The sequence below is a fragment of the Carlito syrichta genome, unplaced genomic scaffold (assembly GCF_000164805.1).
Source record: "Carlito syrichta isolate Samal-C Ts95f unplaced genomic scaffold, Tarsius_syrichta-2.0.1 Scaffold303226, whole genome shotgun sequence".
Lineage (NCBI taxonomy): Eukaryota > Metazoa > Chordata > Mammalia > Primates > Tarsiidae > Carlito > Carlito syrichta.
The window spans coordinates 45209-67005 of record NW_007247322.1 but is presented as its reverse complement, the minus strand read 5'-3'; the positions used below and the strand labels follow the sequence as shown (position 1 = coordinate 67005).

General features: G+C 41.0%; 1 protein-coding gene across 1 annotated transcript in view; it reads right to left on the bottom strand.

Annotated features, from left to right (window-relative positions):
• The window catches only part of CORO1C (coronin 1C), a 92217-nt gene that overhangs the window by 54248 nt on the left and 16172 nt on the right, over positions 1-21797 (bottom strand). Inside the window, exon 2 of the mRNA XM_008058133.2 lies at positions 10138-10337. Coding sequence (XP_008056324.1) covers positions 10138-10332 — 195 coding nt within the window. The 5' untranslated portion in view covers positions 10333-10337. The remainder of the gene's footprint in view (positions 1-10137; positions 10338-21797) is intronic.

The window sequence follows — 21797 nt, the reverse complement described above, 5'->3', positions numbered from 1 at the left end:
GGTCTCATTGCTATGAATATGACAGAAGTCACTGCTTTTTCTTAAAGATGACCCACAGGACAGATTGCTGATCTGGCAGTAACAAGAATCCTAAAATGTAGAACGTGCTTATTCTACTTCTTTTCCATATAACATCAAGGAAAATACCAATTTTGCACAATTCACACTAAATGAAGGGAAAAAGTCAAGAAATATAGGACCTTCTACCAAAAAGTTACCTTTCACTCTCTTTTGATTCATAATGTTAATTCACACAATGCCTAAATGATTTGATCCCCCTCCAAGCAGACATTCCACTTCTTTAACACTAGGAAAGTCAACCTCAACTCCTAGAGAGCCTGAAGGAGGACTGTGCCTGCCACTTCACGCTTGGCCCGCTGGGGTACTGAGCACCTCTTCTAGCTTACCAGTTTTGTAAACTGGCTGGGCTCCTCTTCTGTTTCACCTTAGATTTTACACATAGGAGAAACCTGAATTCAAACAGAATCTTCTTGTGATGGCTTCCTTGCCATCTGAGCTTCTGTGGAACACATCTCTCACATCACAGTGCTAAAGCACTTTAATATACAAAGCTCCTCAATGATTAAGGGCAGTTGTGGACTTTTTTTTTTAAAAAGAGGCTGGCTCTTGTTCTGTTGCCCAGTCTGGAATACAGTGAGTGGCATGATCATAGTTCACTACAGCCTCAAACTTCTGGGCTAAAGCGATCCTCCCATCAGAGCCTGCTGAATAGCTGGGACTACAGGCATGCACCACCATGCCCAGTTGTAGAAGCTTTATAAAAGTAAGAACGCAGCACAGGTCCCGGCATACGTAGGCACTCAAATGTCTAAGGAATGAGTATGTGAGTGCATAGATGTGATTCTTTTAAAGCACAGATATCCCATTTCACTAACATTTAAGAAACAATTAGCTCTTTATGTGTGCTCTGGCAATACTACTGATAACACTTTTAAAAAAATCTCCATATGTGATAAGTTCATTGTAAGATTTTTTGTAAGTATAAGGCAGAAAATAAAATCACCTTTAGTCCCATCAAGGTTAACATCCTAGACTTTTCCTATAAACCAATAACATAATTGAAGTTAAGCATAAGATAGTGACTATAATCTTCCAACACATTTTTTAGGTTATACAAAGGTATCATGGAACACAGAATAACAAAATCTTGCCATCTACCATACATTTCTCTTGTTATTGCACAGCATCCCTCAATTATTAAGACTTATTTAAGAATGCTTATGTCTATATAGATATATTGTACATATATATTTTTTAAGACAAGGTAGGAAGAGAGTGCTCCATACTACCAAAAAGCCTTTTAGGTCATTTTGAATTATTCATCTATTAATTGTGTGAACTAACATTATGAGTCAAGTAAACAGTCTGACAACACTGTATTAGCTATCAACTGCTAATTAACAAGTTATCTTAAAACTCACCTGCTCGCTGGGTGGGGTAGCTCATGTCTGTAATCCCAGCACTTTGGAAGGCAGAGGCAAGAGGACTGCCTGAGCCCAGGGCTGCGTATGGTGGCGCATGTCTGTGGTTCCTGCTACCTGGAAGGCTGAGGTAGAAGGATCGCCTGAACACAGCAGGTTGAGGCTGAGGTGGTCGTGAGCATGCCACTGCACTCCAGCCTGGGTGACAGAGTGAGACTCTGACTCAAAAACAAAAACAAAAACAAAACCTCAGCTGCTTAAAAACAAACATTTATTATAGTTTCTGAGGAACAAGAATTCAAAAAGAGCTTATCTGGGTTGCTCTAGCTTCTTTTTTTTTTTTTTTTTTTTTTGAGTTGGGGATCTCACTCTATCACGCAGGCTGGAGTGCAATGGTACAATCATGGCTCGCCACAGCCTCAACCTCCTGGGCTCAAGTGATCTTCCTGCCTTAGCCTCTCGAGTAGCTGGGACTTCAGGTGCACACCACCACATTCAGCTAACTTTTTTTTTGTAGAGACAAGGTCTTGCTGTGTTGCCCAGGCTGGTTTCAAACACCTGGGCTCAAGCAATTCTCCCGCATCAGGCTCCCAAAGTGCTGGGATCACAGGTGTTAGCCACCATGCCCACCTCCAGGGTCTTTGTTTTTGTTTTTTTGAATTGGAGTCTCACTCTGTTGTCCAGGCTGGAGTGCAGAGGCACGCTCAAGGCCACTCCAGTGTCAACTTTCTGGGCTCTAGCAATACTTCCACCTCAGCCTTCCAAGCAGCCAGAACTACAAGCGCATGCTACCATGCCCGGCTAATTTTTTTTATTTATTGTAGAAAGGAGGTCTCATCAAGTTGCCCGGGCTGGTCTCGAATCCAGGGTCTTTTATGAGTCTAGTGTCAGCCAGGGCATGACTGGCTCATGACTGACACAGTCATCTGTTGCAGGATCTACTTTCAAGATGGCCCATCTACATGGCTGGTAAGTGGTGCTGGCCATTGGTAGAAGCATGCATCCTCATGACATGGCACCTCCAAAAGAGACAACGTGGAAGCCAGCAGGCTTTTATGACCTTGTCTCACAAGTCATACTCCAGTTCCATCATCACATCCTGTGGTTAACAGGTCAGCCCTATTTAATGTGGGAGGGAACCACACAACGGCATGATTGCCAGGAGAATCACTGGAAGCCGCCTGAAGGTTCCTACCCTAAAACAGCAAGGCAAGATTTTGGAGAACCTGAACGAAAGGCTACCATACAAATAGCCAGTTTGCATCCTCTATCCAATGAGTCAAGAGACCAAAGGCGTATAATTCTAACCACTCCCCCCACCTGTTAAGTGAATAAGAAAACAGTTACAATACAATGGGATAATGTGGCCTAGGGTACTAGAGTTATAGACAATCAACTAAGGGAACTCACAGGATGATCCCCTGTCTCAGCAAATCAAAGGTAACATTTGAGGTGGATATTGACCAGTAAAAAGACACTAGCAGGTAACATCATTAGAATACTGACAAATGAATCAAGATTTCTTGCTCAAAAAACATGACAGAGCTGGGCTCGGTGGTTCAGCCTGTAATCCTGCGCCTTTGGGAGGCTGAGGTGAGTGGATTGCCTGAGCCCGCGGGTTCGAGACCCACCTGGGCAGTGAGACCTCATCTCTACAATAAATTAAAAAATCAGCCGGGCATCATAGCGCATGCCTGTAAATCCGGCTACTAGGAAAGCTGAGGTGGAAGGATCGCCGGAGCCCAGCAGGTTGAGGCTGCGGTGGCCGGGAGCGGCCACTGCACTCTAGTCTGGGCAACTGAGTGAGACTCCAACTCAAAAAAAAAAACAACAAAATGACAGAAACACTCTAAAGCGCCCTTGTCAACCCAGATTCCCTATGAGAGTAAAGTCCTAATACTCTAAAGCAGCTATTATATGCAATGAATTAATTTATCTCCTATGCTTCTAGAAGGCATTAGTGATGGACCATCCTTGAGAGAACTAAGAAAAATAGTCACTGAATAATTTCCTATAGGGCTGAATTCTTTCATAAAACCCTAGTTGAAAAAGACTGCAAAAATGAGTCGAAAGGATAGCTCTAGAAATAAATAAAGCAAGATCCCAAATAATGCTACATACAGTTCTTAAAATAAATGGGAGAAACATAGCTATATAAGAAGGTAAGGATTAGCCACAGTAAAAGAGTTACAAGGAGAAAGGAAGAGATAGTGACATGAAAAGTTAACAGAGAACTGGTCACACCCATTCCATCACGGCCCACAGCAGAGCTACGCTTCCAGGCACTTACTGCAAGGATGAAATTAGCCATTATTCTAATACACCGAAGTTCCTTCACAGTGGGAATACTCAAGGGAAGAAGGGAGACTGCAAGCAGGAAAGACAAGAACCATTCAGTTTGCATCCTCCATCCTGGTAAATGTCAAGAGATCAAAAGCATATAATTCTAACTAATGCCCCCACTCTTATCTGTTTAAGGCAGAATTTACAGATGCGCTGTGATCTGAAGTGCACACAAGTGCATGTGTGTGTGTATGTGTCCAACAGAAACACTGGTGTGTTTGTATGAGCCTCCATGGCCAACAGCGGGGAGGGAATGCCTCAGTACTACATCGCATCACGAGTGTGGCTACTCCACAAAGGAAAGGCTTATTCATGCCAATGTGGTGAATGACACAGGGGCTGGAAACCTGTATGATCGAGACTAGGCAGCTTGAGCAGCTGCAGCAAGAAAAAAAGTATCCCCTACTGCCAAAACCACAAAGCTAACTTGTGTTCAGCAAGACTGTTCTTTATTATTCAACCTCTGAAAGACTAAAGAATGAGAAATGCACTAAGCCACACCTTGAGAATTCATGGCAGAGTGGCAAGTCACTGCTTGACAGAAGCATTACAAAAGAAATCAGGAGTCAGGTGTGCTCATCTAAAACACCCCACACCTCAGGACTGAGGACTTTCCCTATTCCTCCAGTCATGACCTTTGAAAATCCCAGTTTCTTTTCTAATAAAATCTTCCCAACAAAAACCTCATAAACCATATGCTTATAATATACACTCATTTTTAACTGTGCTTCTTGCTGCACATGTGCATGTACTCATATGCGCATATGTATTTTATGTACACATATTACATTTAAGTAATTTGTCCCTATTGCTCTTTTCACTTTAGATTTTAAGTCCTGGAAGAAAGACAGTGACCACATCTAACTTATTTTACATTATCCCAGAACTGAACCACAAGCCTCATGAGGCTGTAATAATAAGCCCTATTTACTGTTGACACTAACTAGTTTTCAAGAGAAATTCGTGGAAAACTATGTTTTCAAATGGGAATCTTTCTGAAAGGGTCATGATCCACTGTAAGAATAGTATGTACATATTCAATATTAATATGCACACAGCCCCAGAAGTATTACCAAAACCAACCTGCCTGTCTATAACCAGAAACAAAAAAAGGAAAACATTATCAGAAGTCCCTGAGATAGCTATTAAAAACCATACCAGTAAGCCAGGCTCGGTGGCTCAGCCTGTAATCCCACGCCTTTGGGAGACTGAGGTGAGTGGATTGCCTGAGCCTGCGGGTTCGAGACCCGCCTGGGCAGGCGAGACCTCATCTCTACAATAAAATAAAAAATCAGCCGGGTGTGGTAGCGCGCGCCTGTAATTCCGGCTACTCGGAAGACTGAGGTGGAAGGATCACCGGAGCCCAGCAGGTCGAGACTGCGGTGGCCAGGAGTGGCCATTGCACTCCAGTCTGGGTGACAGAGTGAGACTCCAACTCTAAATAAATAAATAAATAAATAAACAAATAAAAACCATACCAGCCAGGCATAGTAGCTCATGCCCGTGATCTCAGCAATTTGGGAAGGCGAGACGGGAGAATTGGTTGAGGCCAGGAGTTCAAGACCAGCCTGGACAACAAAGCAAGACCCCCATCTCTACAAAAAAAAAAAAAAAATTAGCCAGGTGTGGTGGTACACACATGTAGTCCCAGCTACTTGGGAAGCTGCAGGAGGATCACTTTAGTCCAGGAGTTCAAGGCTGCATTGAGCCGTGATCCTGCCACTGCACTCTAGTCTGGGTTTCACAAAGTGAAACCTTGTCTCAAAAAAAAAAAAAGAAAAATAAGAAAAACCATACTCATTTCTTAAGGTTTGTGTTTAGAATAATCTCAGACTTATATCAACATACATTGGGGTCTAACACGCACCTACGCAGAATTTCTTGCTAACTTGATTTCAAGTGTAACTTCATATTATATTTGGAAATTTGATTTTTCTTTGCTTTTAAACCAAAGCAGCAATCTCATTATAAAATTATTTCATAGTTGCCAAGACACTGTAGTTGCAGGAATCTCTTTTCCAGGGCAAAGAGCACTGCATTAGGATTAATGGGGTCCCCATGTACTTGGAATCCCCATCATATCTCTTCTTCAAGAAAGCACTTCTAAAGAGGAGACAAACACCTCAATACCAACCATCTGCTAGGATGATTTTCTGGGGGAGATTAGGAAACTGACCACAACAAAAAACTAGATGGGCAGAGATGCTGGCCAACAGCAGCTGCTCAGCTAACAGGCAATCAAACCAACTTATCACAGGTAGTATAGTCTTACTCATATAAACAATGAAATATTGACTGGGTGCGATAGCTCATCCTGTAATCCCAGTACTTTGAGAGGGTGAGGTGGGAGCAGTGCTTGAGGCCAAGCGTGTGAGACCAGTCTAGGCAACATAGCAAGACCTTGCCTCTAGAAAAACTCAAAAAATTAGCCAGGCATGGTGACACGTGCCTGTCTTCTCAGCTACTTGTAGACGAGGCAGAAGGCTCACCTGAGCCTTAAGTAAAACTGCAGTGAGCTGTGATAGTGCCACCTTACTCCAGCCTGGGTGACAAAGTCAGACCCAAACTTTAAAAAAACAACATCAGCTGGGCTTGGTAGCTCAGCCTGTAATCCCACACCTTTGGGAGGCTGAGGTGAGTGGATTGCCTGAGTCCGCGGGTTCGAGAACCGCCTGGGCAGCGAGACCGCATCTCTACAATAAACCAAAAAAAATCAGCCGGGCATGGTAGCGCTCCTGTAGTTCCAGCTACTTGGAAGGCTGAGGCGGAAGGATCGCCGGAGCCCAGCAGGCTGAGGCGGCGGTGGCCGGGAGCGGCCACTGCACTCCAGTCTGGGCGACAGAGTGAGACTCCAACTCAAAAAATAAAATAAAATAAAATAAAAATCAACTGTAAAAATGTAAAATTTATAATTACTATTCAAATATTCATGATTGTACCAACATTATAAGGTAGATAACAAGAAGGCAGTCAATTTTATAAAGCAGATGTAAGTGTATGTTTTCAACATGGAAGATGGCTCTATTTTCTAACAGCTACTGATGCCCCAGTAACCAGCCAGCACCTTATGAACAAGAGGAAAAGATGTGTCACCTGACACTCCAGTCTCAAGGGCCAGAGCAAGGGGCCAGGCCCCACCACCATAGCAGATCCTTCTGAGAGCTCTCTGGGCACACAACTGTCTAGAGGAACTACAAGACCATTCTTCTTTGCTGGGGTCAGCCTTAGGCTTGGCAAAAAAGCAGCCATAAGTAAGAAGACATCTACTTTCCAAAGCTATCCCTTAGACTAAGGGGAAAAAAATGGAAAAACAGTGTTTTCTTTGCTGAATTGAGTACCAAACCAGCTGCACTGGAAATCACTTCATAACTGAGAACCACAGGAGGTGAGAAGCACTTCTGAGATCACCCAGAATTACCAAGAAGAAAATCACTTTTATATACAGTCCCCTCACATTACAGAGAGAAATGGAAGAACAGAGGGATAGTGGCACATCCATGTCCCACTACAAGACAGTGGCAGAGCTAGGACTGAACTCTACAGCTCTTCAATTCTCAGTCCCATGTTCCTTCCTCTATGCCATGATGACATTAAGGGCTAAATGCACACACTTTAGTATGTGAAAACCTCACACATACACAGTACATGTAAACCTATCAATTACAGAACCCCATTGACCTCATGTCCAATGGCTGTCACAGGGTTTTGTTTACACCAATGTCATCTCCTCTAAAAAAATGTAATATTTAAAGAGTGAAGCCGCCAGGCTCGGTGGCTCAGCCTGTAATCTCACGCCTTTGGGAGGCTGAGGTGAGTGGATCGCCTGAGCCCGTGGGTTCAAGACCCGCCTGGGCAGCGAGACCTCATCTCTACAATAAATCAAAAAATCAGCCAGGAGTGGTAGCGTATGCCTGTAATTCCGACTACTTGGAAGGCTGAGGTGGAAGGATCGCTGGAGCCCAGCAGGTCGAGGCTGCGATGGCCGGGAGGGGCCACTGCACTCCAGGCTGGGCAACTGAGTGAGACTCCAACTCAAAAAAAATAAAAATAAAGAGTGAAGCCATTATTGTAGCTTTGACATTTATTGTGGCCAGGAAAAGACAGACCCTCAAGGATCCTCCATGAAACAACTCTTCATCCAAACACGATAATTTATAAAGCAACTTATTCTATCTTCATTCCTGTAAGGCTGGTTAAAGAGCAAAAACTAGAACATATTTATTAACCATAGGTCATTCAACACAAGTGAAAATCAAATCTTAAGATCCGGTTAGCTCAGAAAGTACATGCGGGTCTCTTTTAAATGAGATAAGTAAAGCTCAAGGTTTCCCATGGTTTGTAACAGCAAAGATGGACTTACAGAGCCTTGTGTGGATATAGACGTTGAAGGGGACTGTTTGAATTCAGTCGAAGATCAGCCTTTCAAAAGTTTATTTTGGGATTCTAATTGATTTGTTCTATTTCTTTGAAGAAAACAAGTCTTATATTTATCCCAGTCTATAAAAGGAGAAATAGAAACTCTTAATTCCAAAACAGATCATGGTACTCCAGTGCCTGCTCTGAGTTGACAAACTGTGGCTGTCTTCTCAGTTGGCCACCATAAAATCCACCAGTAAAAAGTCAAGTTTCCAAATGCTTCTTGCTCTTGGTGAAGAAATAAATGAAAACGTTGTGGAGACCAAATGCAATGGACCCACTCCCAAGTCAGGTAAGAACAGTTTTAAGACGGGCTTGGTGTCTCAGCCTGTAATCCCGTGCCTTCGGGAGGCTGAGGTGAGTGGATTGCCTGAGCCCGCGGGTTCGAGACCCACCTGGGCAACTTGGTGAGACCTCATCTCTACAATAAATCAAAAATCAGCCAGGCGTAGTAGCGTGCGCCTGTAATTCCGGCTACTCGGAAGGCTGAGGCGGAAGGATTGCTGGAGCCCAGGGGGTCGAGGCTGCGGTGGCCGGGAGTGGCCACTGCACTCCAGTCTGAGCAACAGAGTGAAACTCCAACTCCCCCCAAAAAAACAAAAAAACAAGAACAGTTTTAATAATGTAGTATACTTATTTAAAAAGATTCACCTCCGCCAATAAGAAGATGCATTTGAAAACAGTTATCAAATTTGTTCCCTAAAGACACCCACCTCCCTACTTCTGTAACAAAATGATTCTATTGTGTATTGTGTATTATTGCCACATTAACCTGGCCACTAAAGTAAAAATCAAATGTTAAAATAAAACAAGTTAGTGATGAACACCTCAGAGAAAAATACAAGACAACTGGAAGTTTTCCCAAGGGGGAAAAAATACAATGGGAAACAGTGCTTTGACAGAAATTCACTTTAACCACTTTCAGAATCACATGGTCCATTATGATGAGATATACCCCTAATACATATGGCTCAGATGCAGGGGGATCCACTTCCACTGCTGTTTTTAGTGAGTAGAAACAGCTGCAATTCGACTCAACATTTGCATCCTCACCAGCACTGAGCCCTTATCAATAGAGCTCAGGACTTGCCAAACTCAGTTTCCTCCTGCAAGCTAGCTAGTAAACAACTGTTTCCAACCATCCTTTATAGCTTTTTTTTTCCTTCACTATTTGCAACTCTGGGATTTGCTGATAAAGTAAGTGCAGATTTTGATCTGTAGTATTCATGACTGGCCAGCAAATGCACAAAATTCCTATCTAATCTCCCACCTCGCAGGCTTTCTGGGAAGATAAAGGAAGAATAAAGGAAAGGCCTGGAAGCCCAAAGAACCTGAAGAACACACAGAATCATCTCAGTAAAGATTCTTTATTTCTACCACTTGTTAACACTGTTTAAACCCTATCCTGAAACTTATTAGCCAAAGTTGAAAGTTGTATTGTTTTGAAACATTTTCTTGAGCTCTTATTCTATTTGCTATTCAAAAAACCAAAAAGTTCTAGTTCTCATGACTCCACAGAAAAGAGAACATTATCTTCAAATTTCTGCCCATTTAAAAAGATAATTATTTGCAAAACTTTACTTTGGAGTAAAAACCTGACTTTTTGAAACTGTACTCTAATAGAAAAATGTTTGTGAAATGTGGATGCCTAAGAACCAAGTCCTAAGAGTGCTATGCCTGCCCTTGTTCACAACCTCATTATAATTTTTTTCATCCACAAACGGGACACCCAGGACAGATGTCACCATTCTGTTTAATGATTCTCTGTTACAGAAAAACTGATGTGGTTAGTAAGGCGTGAGGAACATGACCTCAGTTATATCAGAGTTTAATGGTCTCAGCAAACACACAATTCTTAGTAAACTGTCAATCCATTATGGAAAAATACAGAGATTACCAGAGGGTATCTAACGGAATGGGAGGTCAAGTCGCTTACCTTGTACAGAGGGAGCACAAGGAATGCTCCTCCCCCACTCGCTTCTATGATTATGGCAACAAATCTGGGATTTACAGCACAAAAGGAACTATCCCAGGTCACACGAGAAACCCGGATGTCATCATAGCACTGGTCATTTTTCACTGCTTGTCCAAATACATGCCGAAACTTGCTCTGTCGTACCACTCGCCTCATCGTGTCTGCAGAGGAAAAGCAAGAAGCATGTTAGAATTACGTACCAAACTGAAAGACTTCCTTTTACAAACGAAAAGCTTCAAGTAGGAAAAACAGAATGGTATGGCATTTTGTCTGCTCTCCTAAAATTTTCCTTTAGTAGCACATACCCAGAGACAACTACAAAATGCGTCAGGGAAAGAATTACAAAGAAATGAAAAATTCCTAACTCAGGATCCAGAAACAGCTCATCACTTTTAATTTCAGTAGAAAGATTAAGGCAAAGGAAGGAAAATTAGCCTTTCAGGGTTGGGTGGGAACTGACAGATAATTCACTCCAACACCTTCTCCTTTTATAGATAAGAAAATTCCAAGTTATCTAGTAGATGTGAGGCTGAAGAAATCCCCAAAACAAGTCATGATTTTGTGGCTTTGTCCTCAGCTTGCCAAGGTAATTTTTCAGTTTTTAAACATTTTTGCCAGACATTAGTACTCTGCTGCCTGAGAAGTGTGCCTGTTCCCCAGAGAGTTTCCACGAGACCAAGGATAGGAGGAATTCAAGAGACACAGCAATCACCCTTGCCTTCAAGAGCCTTTTAATCTCCTAACACAGGCATAATGACCATGACCAGAGCAACTGGATATCAAACTGCCTAGTGCTGAGTGCTCCGCGGAGGGAAACAGGAAAAGGCAGCCTGAGGCAGTCTCATGGATGGGCGCCAGGCCTCAGAAGCAACGTGATCAAAGTGATGTTCAGGGTGACAATGAGTCTGGCAGTAGCACACTGGGCAGATGAGACAGGAAGATGCTCAAAGCTTCTACACCAGGTTAGGAAGCTGGGACACGTAGCCAGGCCTGGAATAGAATGAGATGGCAACTAGCAATTGGGACAGAGGAGAAGAAAAATACAGGGGCTATTCTGGAGGGGAAACGAAACCAGAATGGGTTTTCACGGCAGAGCTGATCATTCACCACAGCCACTTCCCCAGTAAACCAGGGAACTTGAGAGGAGGGGAGGTGACACAGAGCTTCTTTATGTGTCATTACAGACCCCAAATTCCATGGAATTGTCCAACAGCTTTGTGCTTTAGGATCGCCAGACTACTGCAGGGCATTCTGTCCATATTGGTTAGGATAGAAAAAGCCTGAATAAGACCTAAGTGGAAACGAAACATGGTTCAACCTTGACAACTCAGCTGAAAACCAGATCCCATGTACAGAAGAAGACCAGCACCTGTCCACTCATGTCAGATGGGACATGTGGTGGGCTGGTGCTAATTCCTTTCCTCTAATCCCCTTTCTCATGGCCCTGAGCCCATTGCTAAATGCAGAGAAAGAAATAATGTATTTTCGCCAGTGCCTCCTACCTTTCCAAGGCACATTTGTGCAAAAGAGGCCTCTCTCCAATGCTGGGGCACATGGCTGAGCTGAGACAACAGATCCTCAGCAGGTAAGTGAGCACCCATGTTCCTCAGCCCAGCTGTTGCTAGATCTTTCCACTGACTACCAGCATGACACATTTTAAGTACTTGGTAGAGGAGATGGTAAATGATGCATTTATACTTTCATTTGTGAAACAGTATGTATACTTCTTTTTTTTTTATTTTTTTGAGTTGGAGTCTCACTCAGTCACCCAGACTGGAGTGCAGTGGCCGCTCCCGGCCACCGCAGCCCCGACCTGCTGGGCTCCGGCGATCCTTCCACCTCAGCCTTCCAAGTAGCCGGAATTACAGGCATGCGCTACCACGCCTGGCTGATTTTTTGATTTATTGTAGAGATGAGGTCTCGCTGCCCAGGCGGGTCTCGAACCCTCGGGCTCAGGCAATCCACTCACCTCAGCCTCCCAAAGGCGCGGGATTACAGGCTGAGCCACCGAGCTCAGCCAGTATGTATACTTCTAAACGTGAGTTAAATAGGACAGTTTTCATGAAGTGGTAAAAGCCAAAAGGAAAGCACATTCATACAAAAGCCCACGTACAGCCAGCTGGCCTCAGGATCCATTTCCCTACACAACCATCTGTACAAGTTACAAAAGCTGGAATGCCCACCAGCATCTTCCAGCAAGTATTTCCAATAAGTTAACATAGAAGAAAAAATGATTGTATTGTGTCAAAAAGTTAATAGCTTCGTACATAAAAAGTTCTTACAAACTCATACAATTAACATCCAATAAAAAAATCAGGCAAAGGACATGAAGAGGTAATTTACAAAAGAAAAAAACAGCTTTTATCTCTATTCCTTTCTGAAATCCTAATGACAGCAAAGGAATAAAAGCAAGTGAAAACACCAAAGGACATGAGAATGGGAAAGCAGCCTGCAAGAGGGGAGATGTGACAACAGACTATGGTAAGAAGGAAAGCAGTCATGTGCACGTAACTGGAGTGAGCGTCCTCTACTCAGCTGAGTGTCTCAGGAAGAGCTCACAAGAAGGATATCAAGGCCCACTAAGTCCTCAGAACACTCTGAGGAGAAACTGTGTCTCTACATTTAGACAGGGATGTGGGAGAGGACTGCAGAGAATAGATGGAAAGCCTGAATTAGGAACAACTAGACACCCAGATCCCCTCCCTCCAGGACTGCATAACCAGGGTATTGGCCTGCTCTTGCCCCAGGAGAGGCCAGACTGCAGGCCCTGAACAATACAACACCCAGCACAGAAGAGCACAGGTGGAAGCAGGTTCTGCACTGACCTGCACAGGTGGAAGCAGGTGCTGCACTCCTAGTTCCCAAGATGCCACCCACCCCACCCTTGGTAAGGTCTACCACTCAACTTGCCCTCCACTCATAAAGACATCAAGTCAGCTTTTAGAACCCCATGTTTCAGTGTAAATGGATATTTGAGGAAGGCCTCTAACTTGACAAATGGAGACAACTTTTCACTCAAATAGGCTCTATACTATCTAAACTCACAAAAATATAAAAATTAATATAAGTATGTGATATGCTTTGACTGTTTTCACTGAAAGTTACTACACAAATCTGTTGGTTGACTTACACACTAAAATGCCTTAAAAAGCCATTTCCACATTATGCATAGTGAAAACTTATTTTTATCCTAACTACATCTGAGCAGAATGATAGAGAGGCTCTTTTGCTACAATTAAGGAGTAGAATGCTAGCTACAGAGAAGAGGAAGGAAGAAAAGCCAGGCTTCTACAGTGCTGTGGTGAGGCAAGCATGTCTAAATGGAGCCTGAAGGTCAATGTGAGCCCATTCACTTCCAAGGTCAAACCTGATCTGGGCTCAGCTGTGCACATGTGGCACAGTTGCTTTTACTGCATAGAGTGTCTTGGGCTCTCCAGACACACGATGGAGAAGAGCAACTAAGAGAGCAAGCTCTAGAGTCAGACGGCCTCATGAGTGAGAAGCACAGCTGTACCATTTACTTCCCAGCCACAGTTCAATAGGGCAAGCCACTGAATCTCTGTTAGTGTCAAAGTCTCTATCTGAAAAAGTGTACAATGCATATAAGTTGAAGTGATCATTAAAGGATCAATTGGTGATGGGATGGTGGCAGGAGACGATAATGTTACAGCCCTTGCATGGTTAAATACAAAACTAATCACTCAATAAATGCCTGCTACTGTTGTCATCCTAGTAACTGATATAAAATAATCTGGATTCAAATCCTAGTTCTGCCACTTAGTAGCAAGTTACTTAACCTCTCTAAGCCTCTGTTTCCTCATCTAAAAAATACCTAAGGAATGATACCTAAATTAAGATTGTAAACCAACATCCGACAAAGAAAGCTTAGGTCCAGCTGGTTTCACCACTGAAGTCTATCACTTAAGGAATTAACACCAATTCTTCACAAACTTTGCCAAAAATAGAAAAGGAGGGACCACTTCCAAACTAATCATATGAGGCCAACATTACTTTGATACCAAAACCAAACACAGACATCACAAGAAAACTACAGACCGCTATCTCTTATGAGTACCGATGCAAGATATCCTCAACAAAACACAAGCAATCCAAAGCCTGCAACATAGAGAAAGAATTACACATCATAATCAAGTAGGATTTATCCCACAAATACAAGGTTAGTTCAACATCTAAAAGTCAATTAATGTAACACATCATAACAATAGAGAAAATAAAAGTCACACAATCATCTCAAACACATTTAAAAAATTTGATAAACTCCAACACCCTTTCATGACAGAAACATTCAGTAAACGAAAAATGGAAGAAACTTCCCCAACCTGATTGAGGGCATCGATGAAAATATTGCAACTCACACAATATTCAATGGTGAAAAATGCTTTCTCCCTAAAATCAGGAATAAGACAAGATGTCCACTCTTGCCACTTCTATTCAGGATTGTACTACAGGTTCTAGACAGGGCAACTAATTGGGCAAAATAAAATAATTAAAGACATTCAGACTGGAAAGGAAGAAGCAAACTCTCTGTATACAGATGGCATGATCCTATAGACAGAAAACCCTAAGAAGTTCACCAAAAAACCTAACAGAACTACTAAGTATAACAAGGGTTCAGAATACAATATAAATATACAAAAATCAATTCTATTTCTATAAACTCATAGCAATCTGAAAGTAAAAGTAAGAAAACGATTTCACTCACAAGTGCATCAAAAGGAATAAAATATTTAGGAAAAAAACTTAATCAAGAAGGTAAAGGACTATAAACTACAAAAAATTGTTGAAAGAAATTAGACACAAACAAATGGAATGACATCCCATGTTCATAAATCAAAAGACTTAACATTAAGAGGGCAATATTCTTCAAACTGAGATACAGATTCAATGTAATCTCTATCAGAATCCCAGATGAATTATTTATAGAAAATGATTAATTCTAAAAGTCATGTGAAATTGCAAGGGATCCAAAAATAACCAAACCACGTTGGGGGGGGGAGAACAAATTAGACTCATATTTCCTGATTTCAAAACATACCTTACTACAAAGCAACAGTAATCAAGACAGTGTGGTAGTGGAACCCGACAGACACATAGATCAATGGAATAGAATTAAAGTCCAGAAGTAAACTCATACATCTTTGGTCAACTGATTTTCAATAAGAGTGCCAAGGCCATTAGGTGGGAAAATAATAGTCTTTTCAACAAACAGTACTGGGACAACTGGATAGAACCATGCAAAAAAATAAAGTTAGATGCTTACCTCACACCATATAAAATAACTAACTCAAAATAGATCAAAGACCTAGATATAAGAACTAAAACTATAAAATTGTTAGAAGAAAACATAGGAGTAGATCTTCATGGCCTTGGATTTGGCAAAGGATTCTTAGATGTAACGCCCAAAGCACAAGCAACAAAAGAAAAAGGAGATAAACTGGACTCCATCAAAATTTAAAACTTCTGTACTTCAAAGGACACAATATAGAAAGTGAAAAGACAGCCTAGAGAATGGGAGAAAAGTTTTTGCAAACCTGATAAGAGACTTGTATCTAGAATATGTAAAGAACTCTTAAAACTCAATAATAAAAAAACCAAATAATCCAATTTAAAAATGAGTCAAGGGTCTTGAATAGACACTTTCCCAAAAGTATATAAATGTCCAATAGGCATGTGAAAAGATGTTGGGCATCATTAGTCACTAGGGAAATGAAAATCAAAACCACAATGAGAGACTACTTCATACCCACTAGGATGGCTAAAATTAAAAAGTCAGAGAACAATGGTTGATGAAAATGTACAGGAATTGGAACTCTCGTACACTGCTAGCAAAAATGGAAAATCTGAAAAATCTGGCAGTTCTTCAAACTACGAAAAACCACATGACCCAGCAATACATTCCCTAGGTACACACTCAAAATAACTGAAAACAGGTAGTCAAATAAATACTTGCACATGAATGTCAACTGCAGCAGTATTCTCAAAAGCTAGAGAGTAGAAATGTTAGTTATCTACTGTGCCCAGTGGATAAACAAAATGTGATATTATCCATACAAGAGAATATTATTAATTATTCAGCAATAAAATGAAGTACCAATGCATGCTACAACTTGGATGAATCTTGAAAACATTATAAATAAAAGAAGCCAGTCACAAATATCTACACATTATATGACTCCATTCATATGAACTCCAGAATATCCAAACCTAGAGAAATAGAAAGCAGATTAGTGGTTGCTTAGAGCTGGAGGAGGGAGAGGGGCAGCAAGGGAAAAAGGGGGACAGGAGGTGATCACTAAAGCTGAAGGGCACAGTGTTTCTTTCTGAGGTAATAAAGATGTTTTAAAATTGTGTTGATAGTTGCACATTTGTAAACATACCAAAAATCACTGAACCGTACACTTTAAAGAGTAAATTGTATGGTATGTGAATTATAGCTCAAAACTTTAAAAATCTGCAAAGTGCATAGAATCTGAAGCATAGTACATACTGTCTTACAAATGTTAGCAACTGTTATTTAGGAGCCTACCACTAGGCTTCTCTACCCAGGGAGAAAAACCCAAATCAATTCCCTACTGGTTATGAGCAAGAGTATAATTTTCATATAAGAGAACAAGCATCAGTTATTAAGGACCCCTTAAAAAATGCTATGTAGCTGGGCTCGGTGGCTCAGCCTGTAATCCCGCACTTTGGGAGGCTGAGGTGAGTGGATTGCCTGAGCCCGCGGGTTTGAGACCTGCCTGGGCAACTTGGCGAGGCCTCATCTCTACAATAAAATTTAAAAATCAGCCGGACATGATAGCACATGTCTGTAATTCCAGCTACTTGGAAGGCTGAGGCGGAAGGATCGCCAGAGCCCAGCAGGTGGAGGCTGCAGTGGCCGGGAGCAGCCACTCCACTCCAGTCTGGGCGACAGAGTGAGACTCCAACTCAAAAAAAAAAAAAGCTGTGTAAAGGGGAAAAAAAGGAACTATCCTAAACACAGAAACTCCCTCCCTGTAAGAGAGCTGTCTGCATTATCAAATGGTATCTGTGTTTTACCAATTTAAAAACTGTTCAGCTATAAATTTCCAAATTAAAATGCCATATCATCAAACTTAGGTATTCTTTTATTAGACATCATGTCCCAAGTTGATCAAACCACAAATTACTAAAGTATCTCCCTAAAACTAAAGTATTTTCTAAAAGGATCTAATTCTCAAAATGAGCAAATGAAAAAAATCTTGATTAGTTCAACAGGAGCAATATTCAAGGAAATATCAAGTACAATTTAAAATACCAAGTACAATTTAAAATACTTGATTAGTACAACAGGAGCAATATTCAAGGAAATACCAAGTACAATTTAAAATATCTTGTTAGAGAATGTTTCAACCTTGGAAAAGTTGCTGCTCATTAGGTCTTTCATGTACAAATTCTTAAAACTGCATAAAGCCTTTGCTCTGCAATGGTTAAGATCATCTCAATAATAAATTCAGAGCCAATGGAACAGTAAATAATTCATTAAGCAAATCAAGAAAATGCTTACAAATTTCAAAATAAATTAACTTTAGAGAGAGACAATGCAAAGCAATTTTTAATTTCCACAATATGCAGGAATTACAAATTTTGCCTAAGGTTATAGAAAAGGCAATTTATCTCTCTATTCATATTTCCAATAAGACTGGCTCTAATCTAGAATGGTTTATTATAATAAAAACTGACATGCCTTCCAAGACAATGAGACTAGATTGAGAGCATATCTCAACAAAAGATGCTTTCTAGAGGCTGCATGAAATCTCTTATCTTAAAAACATGGACAGTTGTCTCCCTGTCCAAGTTTCCAGGTGATACTGAAGGCCCAAAAAGATTATGGGTTAGGTCTTGACTTTCCAGCAATTGCCATAAGAAAGTTTTAATAAGCATAATAGATTTTAATACTTCTGTTTTTAGCTTCAAATAAAGAAAACTGAACAGCTGACAATACTTAATATATAAGGAAACAACAACAAAAAAAACCAATTAAAAATGTCTTTACATGTTGGGTGAACATCTTAACCAAGAATAACAAGTAAAATAAGGTCGACCTCTAGGGTCATGGACTTTTTTTTTTTTTTTTGAGTTGGAGTCTCAGTCTGTTGCCAAGGCTGAAGTGCAGTGGCATGCACGTTCATGGCCACCACAGACAGGCTCAATCTGCTGGGCTCAGGCGATCCTTCCATCTCAGCCTTCCAAGTAGCTGGAACTATAGGCACGTGCCACCAAACCCAGCTAATTTTTTCATTTATCGTAGAGACAAGGTCTTACCAGGTTGCCCAGGCTGGTCTCAACCCTGGGCTCAGACAATCTTCTCGCCTTGGCCTCCCAAAGTGCTGGTATTACAAGCATAAGCCACTGCACCCCATCTCTTAAAAAAAAAAACAACCAAAAACATGCATTTCACAGGCCATAAAAGAAACATGACAGGTGTTAGGAAGAAAAAAATGTAGACAAGAAAGGGTATTTATATTGTAATGGCACCAAATTAAAAACACTCAAAACACCTGAGTAAATGTTATTACATTTTCTCTACTTCCATCAATCTCACAAAAAATGACCATAATTTTGCCACTTTTCCTGTTTATTGAGAAGTTATCTGTTTAAAGATTACAGCAGATGTACCTCCATGGTTCATATAAGAGGAAACACATCCTGCTAGGAACACATACAGGAAAACCCCTACAAGTAGCAAAATCCTGCTCAGCCCATTTGCTGAGGCCATTACTGTGTCAATGACTCAAGCGCTCAGGAGGTCAAAAATGTTCCCTCAGCCAGCAACAACCACAGGAAGACTCTAAAAGGTCCCATTAGAGAAAGAACATGTTCCCCCTAAGCTGCTGCTGGTATGGCAGGCACTTTTTAATGCGGAAGAGATCAGATGTGTTATTTAATAGAATAAATAGTAGATAACGAAATAAATGTCCAAATGCAGCTATTGAAATGGGGATGTCAACAGTTAAAATTTCATTTTAAGAAACTGGATTCATGAAAGAAGTGACAAAGAGAAAAAAAAGTTGGAAATGTAATAATGTATACATCTACACAGAATACACATTCATAAGACAGTACACACCCAAAGCAACTAGGGAGGTACTTTGATCAAATATGAACAATCAACATTCATCATTTCTGGATATGAGACGGCCGAGCTTTTCAAATTGTCTTAAACAAAATCCACTAGTGACACTCAGAGTTCACCTAAAAAAAAAATCACATTTTTACTATATCCAACTCTTTAACAGTTTTATACATGAGACAGTCCAAGAAAAAACATGCCTTATTTGCTTATTTTAACAGAGGTTGTTTAAAAAAAGAAGACCACAATAAAAACTTGCCATACAGCAAAGAAAAAAGTCAGATACACATCAGACCTTTTACACAGCAGCTATGGCTGAAAGAGATCTGCACTCCTCTGCTGATATGGACTTGCTGAAAAAGATGTTTTTCTAAAAAAACTGCTGACCACTTAGGATGACTGACTGCACGTATGGATCAGCCTTGGTGTTGATTCAATTTATCATGACACCAAAAATGGAAAGAATAAGGGGGGCAGGGGGAAACTCACATACATTATAGTCTCCAAAACAGTTTCATCTCATGATTGATCTGGGCAATAGGTAAAATGTCAAGAATGAGGCATAACAATAAAAATGCATTTTGCTTTAATCAGTAATGCAATATCATTTTGTTTAAAAATGTTTCTATTTAAAAATGCAAATACAATAAATCCCCTACATATGAACAAGTTCAGTTCTAAGAGCACATTCGTATGTCCAACAAAGTTAGCCTAGGTACCCAACTAACACTATGGGCTATACCAGCTGCATCACCGCTGCTTTTACACTTGTTTCCAGACACTCTGGGCTTGAAACAAAGATACTGTACTACTGTGCTCTATACAGTACTGTATAGTAAAGTACATAAAAGCACAACCACTCATAGAGGATACATGCACATGGCAATGTATGTCAGACACATGAACTAACTTACATGACTGGGCATGCAAACGCATGTTTGCATCTTTGAAAGTTTGCAACTTGAAGGTTCATATGTAGAGGACCTACTATGAGATCTACCAGAAGCATTCAGGCTCAGGCCTGACAGAGTCTGGGTGGAAAGGGGTTCTGAAGCTCATCCATTCCAGGCCCTTCATTTTTCAGCCTGGAGACACATGACTCATCCAAAGATAAAGAACTTCTCCAAAGATAAAGAGAGAGACTCATCCAAAGATAAAGAGAGAGACCCAGTGGCCTCGAGCCACAAAGTACAGGGCAATCCAACTTTTCACCTATGAGCTTTCATACTTTTCCAGTGATAAATCCCACATCATGTGTACAATTCGACCTCCCTGCATCAGACAACAGCAGCACTTACGGCCCTGTCATGGGGTGCTGCCTTGACAGCCCACTGTCCCACTCGGCCATTGTATACAATTTTTAACATGAGTAAAAGTGGAAAAATCAAATTGGCTGCAAGTATTCAAACCTACTGAGATAAACAACAAAGGGCATTAGTCATGACCAAATCTTTACTTCTGACTGAAAACGCTTAGATTTAAGCCAGAAGACTATGCGCCCGATTGTCCAAGAAGGTAACATGAAAGACCATGCTGAAGAGGTTTCATACTTTCCTTTTTTGAGAGGAGGTCTCACTCTGTCACCCAGGCAGAAGTGCAGTGACATGATCATAACTCACCGCAACCTCGAACTTCTGGGCTCAAGCAATTCTCCCGCCTCAGCCTCCTGAGTAGCTGGAACTACAGGTGCATGCCACCATGCCCGGCTAAAAGAGGTTGTATATTTTTCAAGGTTTTCAAATAAGAGAACTCTTACTTTGATATTTCACAACCTGTATTCATTTTAGGAACTTCTTACAAAGAGAAGTTGGAGACTACCTAACATCAAACATAAGCACTCACTGACAATTCAGAGTAGAAAGTGAAACTGTGAAAATAACTGAAGTGGGAATCCGCCGAGGAGGGAGAGGGGGGCACACCTCATCAAGGGTACCTGCATAATGGACATTTGTATACCTAACCCTGAATTGTACCCCACATCTTTAAAATAAAAAATTTTAAGAAAAGAAAAGAAAAGAACTGGTGAAAATCAAGTCCGACAAGAAATAAAATGAGCATGCTATGAACACCAAAATAGCAACACAAAGATCCTGAAGACAAAATATAAAAATCCTAAAATTAACTCCCACACCTGAATTAAAGAGATGCTTTATAATGGGGCCTGCAAATTACTTAAAATGTAGTAAATATGAATAAAATATTACATTACTAAAACATGAGATTATAAGTATTAGGACTCATCTCTAGCTCTTCAATGACAGAAATATATATATTTCTATTACAGAGATAATGTGCAAGGATGGCATTTTATAATCCCCCACATTCACCCCATTTTCTGCTTATTACCAGCATCTTTATAAACACACCCACCTCGCCCATCCCTGCAGTTTTGAAAAAGCACTGTGAAGAAATCTCCATCGCAAAGACAGATGCAGGCACTACCTGCCCAGAGAACACTGAAGAACCCTATAAAACCATCTGAGGCTGCAGTTATCTCCCTTAAGTGCAG